The 9,879-nt window shown below is 45.9% G+C and overlaps 1 protein-coding gene across 1 annotated transcript; it reads left to right on the top strand.

Moving 5' to 3' along the window:
* The first annotated feature begins 5,718 nt into the window (after positions 1–5,718).
* LOC144600324 (syntaxin-1A-like) lies at positions 5,719–6,600 on the top strand. The gene has a single exon (XM_078411892.1). It carries the CDS (start codon positions 5,719–5,721, stop codon positions 6,598–6,600), a length of 882 nt encoding a protein of 293 aa, XP_078268018.1.
* Positions 6,601–9,879: the final 3,279 nt, after the last annotated feature.

A 9,879-nucleotide genomic window follows, 5' to 3' on the forward strand; every position in this document is an offset into this window, starting at 1 on the left:
GGTTTTTATTATGTGTGAAATGTATGTTTTAGTGCTCTTTAGCTCTGTTTTAAGCTCCACCTCCGGCAGCTCATTCCATACATCCACTACCCTATGTGTGAAAACGTGGTGGGGTTGGGGGAAACGCTTTTTAGTCTCTTACCTCGACGGAGATGCAATTTATTTTCTGCATCGTATCTCCGTCCGCGCTGTGGCCTAACATCAAGCAGTTGGCGGCCTCTTGCTGGGGATCGACTTTTGGTGCTCCAACCGCGGGAGCCTGCAGACTTTAACATCGTGGAGCTTACGGTCCCTTGGTTCAGGATCGCCTTCGGGAGCTGCAGGCCATAGGAGCTTTGATCGTCCCGACGCGGGAGCTTAGATCACCCCAACTGCGGAAGTTTTGAAACCGCGGGAGAATAAAGAGTGGGCAGAGTGGGCATGTGAAAGGTGAGTTCAGGTAAGAAGATGTAGTTTGGCAGGTAAGTCAGGTGGGCATAGCTGCCAAGGTTGCAGGTGATGAGTGGAGATGACAAATGGCTGCCCTCCTTACCTGGATCCACCTGCCACTTGCCTCCTCAGGAGAGCATATTTATTTGTCTCTGATGTAAAGGGGTGCAAATTAAACTGTCAGGAAACGTGCTTTGAACATGTGTGCAGGTCAGTGAAACATTTGAAATGCCTTATGCTGATTTAGGGTGTGCCTAGCCTTAGGAAAAACATCACTGAAGAAAAATGAAGGTGTACTGAAAATAATAAAGATGCAAGGGATGGCACATGCTGGATTCTGGATGCAGAACATTTGCCCCACCTGACTCGTTTATCTGCACCTTGCTCCAGCTTTTACTTGACAATTCTTGCCCCATCTTTTCCCTCATTTAGAGAGTCCCGCAGAGTCATAGTCATATAGCGCGGAAACTGGCCCTTCAGCCTAACTTGTTCATGCTGTCCAACATGGCCCATCTACACTAGTCCCACTTGCTTGTGTTTGATCCTCATCTCTCTGATTCTTTCATAGAACCATACTTCTCTTCACCAACTTTTTCCCCTCTCCTCCATCAATCTGAAGGGTCCCAACCTGAAATATCATCTGTCCATTTCCTCCATTGATGCTGCCTGACTCACTGAGATGCTGTGTGACCCGCTGAGTTACTCCAGCTTTTTGAGTCTTATCAGCAAGTATCTCATCACTGATCTGTACAATTCATCTTCCTCTTCCCCGCTGGTAAATTCTAAGGTGCGGTTTCTGGCTGCACGTTGGGACATCACAATCCCTGGCTTGGAATTTAAGTGATTAGGTCAACGTCACACTGGTCGGTGACTGGAATTGTGTTTGCTCACAGTTTATTGTGTAGCTATTTTCTTTTGACAGGTTCTTGCTGCAGTTTTAGTTATGATTTCTCCTGCTGTAGTTGCGGTTTTTAAATCAGCTGTGCTGCTAAGCAAATAGTTCACCCCTGCCCTCCCCTAGTCAGAGTCAGTCCTTTGTGCTTATCTTTCATCCAACCAGCCTCTGTCTCCAGCACATCACCCATGGTCATTTCCACTACATGATCCCACCACCAGTACATCCTACGCTCCCCATCATCACATCACTTTCTGCTTTCCGCACTCTCTATGTCTTCCTGGTTCGCTAATCCCTGCAATTGTAGGAGATTTAACACCTATCCCTCTACCTCCTATACCTATCCAAAGTGAGACTGAGATTCACATGCACCTCCCCCAAAGTGATCTATTTAATTTGGTGCACGTGATATGTCCTCCTCTAATAGCGACATCATTTATTGACCAGGCGACCACTTTGCCAAGCACCTGCACTCTATCTGTAATGGCTATCTCTAGGTCTCGATTGCATGTCATTTCAAATTCTCTACCCATTCCCACACCAACGTGTCTGTCCTCAGCCTTCTTCACTGCAATGAATGCGGCCAAACTCAATGCAAACCTTGTATTCTTTATGGGTTTTCAACAGCTCAATGGCAGGAACATTGAATTTTCCAATTTCAAGTAACCCACACACTTCTTTATCTCCTGTATTCCTTTCTCTCTCCTTCTCCCAGGTTCCCCCACCCAGCACCACCAGCTTTCCTCACAACGCCTGCATCTCTGTTACTCTGTTTCTATCCCCTTCCCCACCTGATCCATCTGCCATTCACCTACACTTAGCCCACTGGGTCTCCTAACCCCAATTTGTTGTCTCCACTTATCACCTTCCAGCCACTGCCTCTATCTTCACCTGACTCCACCTGCCCATATCCCCCTCTTTACCTGGTTCCAAATATCTCCTGCCAGCACCTGCTTCATCCCTCCCCCTCACCTCTTTATACCAGTTTTCTCCCCTCTACACTCTTAGTAGTTTAGTTTAGTTTAGAGATACAGCGTGGAAACAGGCCCTGTACGTCTTTGGAGTGTGGGAGAAAACCAGAGATTCGGGAGAAAACCCACGCAGGTCACGAGGAGAACGTACAAACTCCCTACAGACAGCGCCTGCAGTCAGGATCCAACCCAGGCCTCTGGCGCTGTAAGGCATCAACTCTACCGCTGCGCCACCGTGCCGCCCTCAGTACTCAGTAAATGCTGAGTAACTGCCTGCCTCCACAGATGCTGCCAGGCTTGCTGAATGTCTCCAACAATTTATTCTTTGCAAAAAGTTTGTTTAATAGATTTGTTTGCTGAGTAATGAAAGTGTATGCTGGAAGTTGTACAACTTCACAAAGCTCGTTGGCTAACACGGTAGTACCATGAATATCAAAACATGCCATTGGAAAGTGGTAATTTCATCCTTCAGCTCTTGTGGGAGGCCTGATTGCAGCATCGAACTATAATGTCACAGGTTGCCTGGACACTTATTGATATAATTGCAGGGCCAGCAATTTATAATGGAGGCATGTATTGAATCTTGTGTTTGGATTATTAGAATTGCATGGTTGAATTTGAACAAGCAATTATTGTCTATGGTTTCAAATGATGATATGTATTGACAATACACTGGAATTTTAGGTATTTTGGCTTTTCTATTGCAGATAAATACTTGTATATTGGAATGAACAGGGACCCTGTGGTTTAAATTGTGCACACGATGATGTATAGAACTCTGTGGCCATGAGCTTGCATCATTCAATGTTAATGATGCACTTTCACCTGGCATATGGCTGCTGTCAATATTGGACCAATATTGTCAATGTTGGACCAGAATGTACCTGTTGGAAGAAGGTGAGGAGTAATTTGTTTAGTCAGAGGGTGTTGAATCTGTGGAATTCATTGCCACAAAGGGCTGTGGAGGCCAATATTGGTCATGGCACTCCTGTCATTTTATAATGTCATTATCATTGTGGATTAGTGTAGCTGAGATATGTTGGCCAGTGTAGGCAAGTTGGGCCGAAGGGCCTGTTTCCACGCTGGATCGCTCTATCACTGTTTGACAGATTTTTGCCTTTATTGGGCGATACTGCTGTTGTTTCAGTTTTCGTCCCTGTTGCTCCCCTGTGCTTGTACTGAAAAAATATCTTCATCCAAATGTTGACGGAGTACCTTCAATGTAGCAGTGAAATGCAGACTGATTTTAGCAAGACTCTTTACCATGGCTAAATGTGTTTACGGTAAGAGACTGGGCAACATCAGCATCTCACTATCTACTTATTTATTTTCACCATGCATAGTAGTTATAAATTATTTTTTACACATTTTATATTTATCCTTCCTCTACTTGGGTGGCTATGCCAGTCTGTCTTCCAGTTGACAACATCTGGATAACATGTACATGTATTTGACAGGGATGGATTCGGGATCTTTATCAGAGTTTTGTGCATTAGAGATAATGCATAGTTTGATTTGTGTTTTTTTGAAGAAGCAATCAAGAAGATTGACGAGGGCAGGGCTGTTGGCGTGGACATGTTGTGCTGTATGCCTCCAAGTGACCAATTAAACCAGGGCATGACGTACATAATGAATAGCAGGACCCTGGGGAATGCTGTAGAACAGGGAGAGCTTGTGATAGAAGTACATCATTCCCCAAAGGTGGTGACTCAGGGAGACAGGATGGTGACAAAGATAAGTGGATGTTTGCTTTCATCAGTTAATGTATTGAGTACGAGAGTCGGGGTGCCTTGTTGCAGCTGTACAAGGCATTGGTGAGACTGCACTTGGAGTTTTATGTGCAGTTCTGTTTGCCATAGTGGAAGAAGGATTTCATGAAGCTAGAGAGGGTGCAGAAAAGAATCGCAAGGACATTGCTAGGACTGAACAGCTTGAGTTTGAATGGAGAAATAGGATAGGGAAGGAAGCAGGGAAATCAATAGGAGGTTGAGGGGTGAAACTTAAAGAAGTAATAAAATCATTCGGGGCATGGAGAATGTGGATAGTCACAGATTTCCTCCCCCCCCCCCCCCCCCACCCCCCACCAAGGATAAAGGACTTGAAAACTAGAGGGCATAAGTTTAAGAGGAAAAATGAAAGATTTCAAAGGGGACCTGAAAGGCAGGGTTTTCACAGAGAGAGTGGTGGGATTATGGAACGATCTGTCAGTTGAGGCAGGTGTAAAGACAGATGAAATATGTAAGAAGGAACTGCAGGCGCTGGTTTAAGCCGAAGCTAGATACAAAACGCTGGAGCAACACAGCGAGTCATTCATATTGTTTTACATCTCTCTATTTCACCGGCTATATCTCTTTGTTCCCTTTCCCCTGACTCTCAGTCTGAAGAAGGGTCCCGCCCCGAATCGTCACCTATTCCTTCTATCCAGAGATGCTGTCTGACCCGCTGTTACTCCAGCTTTTTATGTCTATCATTGGGGCAGATGCAGGGATAGGAATGTATAGTGTACATGATGGTAAATGCACCTTGAAGAACTGAGTACCAGAATGGTGTGATTTGTGTCATGTGATATATTCATTATCTTATCAGTTTGGTGAATTTGTGTGTGATTTTGTGTGTGAATTTGTGTGTGCGCGGTGCATTTTTGTAAAAGTAAGGAAGACCCACACTGGCAACTGTTTGACTGAAAACCTGTGTTTGTTTCTGTCTAGGAAGGAACTGCAGATGCTGGTTTCAACCAAAGATAGACACAAAAAGCTGGAGTAACTCAGGGGGTCGGACAGCCTCTCTGGAGACAAGGAATGGGTGACGTTTCGGGTCGAGACCCTTCTTCAAACCGAAACTGACTAAGTTACTGCAGCTTTTTGCGTCTATCTGCTTGCCACTGCTGTAATATCTTACAGAATAGAGGGATATGGGGCATAGACAGGTGATGTGATATATTTGTCAACAAGAATACGTTGGGCTGAAGGGCCTGTTTCCATGCTGTATGTCTCTGTGACTCCTAACGTTGTGTCATGGGCAAGTCTTTCTCGCCGAAAGGAGTTACAGCTGAGAAACAATTGGACGTGCTCCGACTTTGATTTAATTGAGCTTCTCTGACGTCCGCGGATCTTCAGAGACTATCGACTTGTTACTCAGGAAACGTGGGAGGTGAAGGCAGGACTGGTTTTCTCAGCCCCTGGGGCTGGGGAGGAGGTTGGGAAGACACCGCTTTCGTATTCCCCAGTGTCAGGTTCAACGCATTGAGTCTTTAATATCACAGCATCACGTGGCAAAGCGAAACAAAAAGCGAATGGGTGTCGCCAGCAACACACACACACACACACACTTGGCACTGACGTGGAGAGTATCAGCTGCAGAAAACAGACAGAGGCAGACAGTCTGCGAGTTTATTAAGTTGGCGTCAAGTGCCAGACACCCACCATGAAGGACAGGCTGGAGGAGCTGCAGAGAGCGGCCGAGGACAATTTCACTGAGAGTATCGTTGGTGGGTTCGACAACGCAACGTTTGAAGGGACAGAGTCCAACAGGTGGCACGGCTTTTTTGAGAACGTTTCAGCTGTTTCCACAAACCTCGCCAAACTGGAGAGTCTAGTCCAGGGTATCCAGAAGAGGCAAGCGGAGGTGCTGTGCAGGACGACGAAGGCGAGCATCTACAACAAGAAGAAACTGATGAAAGAATCCAAATGCAAGTTGACCAGTGAGGCCAAAGTCATCCAGTCGCAGCTGAACAGGATGAGGGTGGTCCTGTCCAGCAAGCGGCGGGAGGCACCCTACTCTGTGGAGTACAGGATTCACCAGAGCCAGTACAATGCCCTGGTGACTCGCTATCAGCTCATCCTAACCTCGCACCACACGAAGGAGATGGAATACGTGGACAAGTTGAAGCAGCAGGTTGTGCGGCAGACCCAGTTGGCCGGCGTGCAGTTGCAGGAGGGGGACGTGGACCGCTTCGTGGAGGACCTTGACGCCCCACAGATTGTTGGTCAGGATCTGGAGGTCCTCAAAGCCAAGGAGCACTTGGTCGCCGCCCAGGAGCGCCACAGACAGCTCCTGGATCTGCAGTCGCAGATAGCTGAACTTCACCAACTCTTCCTGCACTTTGAGGTGCTGGTGACTGAGCAACAAGAGGTGGTAAACAGCATTGAATATAACGTGGAGCACACGGTCGACTACATCACGCAGTCCACAGACGACGTTAAAAAGGCAATAAAGTACCAGAAGAAATCTCGGGTTACTGCTGCCGCCGCAGCCATCCTTGGGCTGTGTGTCTGTATTCCCTGCATTGCAAAGTTATCTTCTTAAAAAGAGAGGTCATGGCTTTACAACAGACCTAGTGCCAAGTCCAAAGGAGAAAATTGCGTTCTCCTCTACAACTAACCGGGTTGCAGTAACTGTGTGGTCAGATTTCTGTGCATCGATTGACTTCTCGAGATTATTTCTGCTGCTGAATTGACTGAATTGACTGCGTTTCTGCAGTCGGTCTTTGGGATTGACAGGGAGTCTGCCTCGTCTATTCCGTAACCCTGAGAACTTCCCAACTTTTCAGGGGTGTACCAGTATTAACCAAGGGCTTAACATTAATAGTTGGATTTTAAAGGAAGTAGGTGAGAATATTTTTTTCAAAATGATCTCAGCTCAGGCACCCACTTCTTCAGAGTGGGTGGATAATCGCACACAGCTCTCCTGTCGAGGACGATTGAGAGGGGAAACCCAGAGGGAGGTTGTCATAACACCTGCTGAAAAATTACTGGAAGGTTTGCAGTTGATCAACGAACTGGCATGGATTTGTAAAGAGTGGATCGTGTTGAAGGAATCCAAATGTTTTGAAGAGATTCCTAATGTATTTAAATGGATTTCCGGAAAGTACTTTATACAGTTATTTTTAATAAACTTGGCCACAGATGAAACTGGTGCAATTCAAGGCAGGTTCACGAACAGGTTAAAGACTGGACGGTGTTGGAGAGCAAGGATAATGGGCAGGATCTGGTGCATTGTAATGCATATTGTGAGCCCTCAACTATTCACTGCTTCTATGATCAATCTGGAAAATGGAGTAGTGAAGGAAGGAAGTGCAGATGCTGGTTTACACTGAAGATAGACACAAGATGCTGGAGTAACTCAGTGGGGCAGGCAGCATCTCTGGAGAAAAGGAATAGGTGAAGTTTTGGGTCGAGAGCCTTCTTCAGACTGAGAGACTAAATGGAATAGTGAGTTGTATACACCGATCAGCCGAAGCATTATGACCTGATGAGCCAAAACATGACCACCTGCCTAATATGCTGTTGGTCCTCCGTGTGCAGCCCCATACACAGCAGGGTGCGATGCACTGTGTATTGTGACACATTCCTCCCGTGACCACCATTAAAGTTTTCTGTGACTTGTGCCACAGTCGACTTTCTGTCAGTTCAGACCAGACGGGATAGCCTTCGTTGCCCTCGCGCATCGATGAGCCTTGGGCACCCAACACTCTGTCGCCGGTTTGCCCCTCCTCGGACCACTGTCGGTAGGTGCTCACCACTGCTGACCGGGAGCACTCCACAAGCCTTGCCATTTCAGAGATGCTTTGACCCAGTCGTCTGGCCATAACAATTTGGCCCTTGTCAAAGTCGCTCAGGTCTTTATTCCTGCCCATTTCTCTTGCATCCACCACATCGACTTCAAGAACTGACTGTTCAATTGCTGCCTAATATACCCCACCCTGTGACAGGTGCCATTGTAACAAGATAATCAATGTTATTCACTTCGCATGTCAGTGGTCATAATGTTTTGGCTGATCAGTGTATCAGAGATGGTGACACAGAAATGGGCACTATTGTAAGCTGTGGAAACAGACTCATTGAACTACAAAGTGATTCTGATAAATCAGTCAATGCAGACAGAACCATAGTGCACAGATTTCAAGGTAGATGGACACGAGGTAATTCTTATTTAATTCACCAACTGATAGAACATTACGGGATGGTGAACTGTTAGAAATGAGGGACGCACAAAGAGATGTTAAGGTTTGCACAATGGTTGTTATACAAACCATGGTTATATTCCCTGGAATCTATAAGATCAAGGGAAGACTTTTAAATGATTTAGAAGTTGTATTAAGGGAGATTATTAGGTTAGCTGGAACAAAACTGTTTTCAAATAAATTTGGGAAACATTCATCAAGACGTTTCATTTTAATGACAAGATGTCTTGGTTTATTTTCCTGACAAGATTAATCTAAAATCAAGATTGATTAAAGAATATCAGGAACTGCGCATGGAGTTAAATTGAGAACAGTCGTTGTAGCCTGTTCTTGTTTCTGTGTTTCCTGGAAAGACAATTATTCTTTACCTGTGTTACCAGCCAATGTATATTATTAATTAGTTTCCTGGAATTAATTGACTTTTAATGCTGCTTTGAATATGATATATGTATGTTTTATGTGCTACCTCCTCTGAGCTTCCAATTTACCAGAAAATTGTGCGAAACTTGGCCAACCAGACAAAGCTCCCATTGTGGGAAACCAATTATATGCTATCACTGTGAAACACCTATCTGGAGCTTATTTGAAATCATTCTTGGCATCTGACTGTTCATGAAATTTGTAGGGTGTTCCAAACTTCATTTTTTGAGAAATGTAAGTGGTGATACCTGCCTTCCTGGATAATGAAGTCCAGTGGTAAACATGGCCCAGAAACGTTGTTGACCAGAAGCAATCAAGACCTGCCGATCTATTTGGCCAGGCAGCGTCATGGTGATTTACAACAGAATGAGTCTCCAGAAATTGCTGCTGCCTTTTGCTGCCTTTCAGATGCAGAAGGAGAATGGTTTGATCAAATGCATTAAAAGTTGTAGCTGTATCAATTGACCATCACATGTGTAGTGCAATATTTGTAATAAAAATCTTGCAAATGTGTCAACAATTTTCCCCATTTATAAATTCTTTGTCTATAAAAACATGAAAATTGCTCGTGTACATCTCCCATCTTAGAAATGTTATTGCAAAGGGACAACGGGACCCCACCACTGGCCACATCTTCCCATCCCCTCCCCTCTCTGCGTTCCGCAGAGACCGTTCCCTCCGTAACTCCCTGGTCCACTCATCCTTTCCTACCCAAACCACCCCATCCCCGAGCACTTTCCCCTGCAACCGCACGAGATGCAACACCTGTCCCTTTGCCTCCCCCCTCAACTCCATCCAAGGACCCAAACAGTCTTTCCAGGTGAGACAGAGGTTCACCTGCACCTCCTCCAACCTCATCTACTGCATCCGCTGCTCTAGATGTCAACTTATTTACATTGGCGAAACCAAGCGCAGGCTCGGCGATCGCTTCGCTCAACAACTGCGCTCGGTTGCGTTGGCCAAACTGATCTCCCGGTGGCCGAGCACTTCAACTCCCCCTCCCATTCCCAGTCTGACCTTTCTGTCATAGGCCTCCTCCAGTGCCATAGTGAGGCCCACCGGAAATTAGAGGAACAGCACCTCATATTTCGCCTGGGCAGCTTGCAGCCCAGTGGTATGAACATCGACTTCTCCAACTTTAGATAGTTCCTCTGTCCCTCTCTTCCCCTCCTCCTTCCCAGATCTCCCTCTATCTTCCTGTC

The sequence above is a fragment of the Rhinoraja longicauda genome, chromosome 15 (assembly GCF_053455715.1).
Source record: "Rhinoraja longicauda isolate Sanriku21f chromosome 15, sRhiLon1.1, whole genome shotgun sequence".
Lineage (NCBI taxonomy): Eukaryota > Metazoa > Chordata > Chondrichthyes > Rajiformes > Arhynchobatidae > Rhinoraja > Rhinoraja longicauda.

Bases quoted from the DNA above. Each gene is read 5' to 3' on its own strand.
- LOC144600324 (XM_078411892.1), top strand. From the start codon at position 5,719: ATGAAGGACAGGCTGGAGGAGCTGCAGAGAGCGGCCGAGGACAATTTC.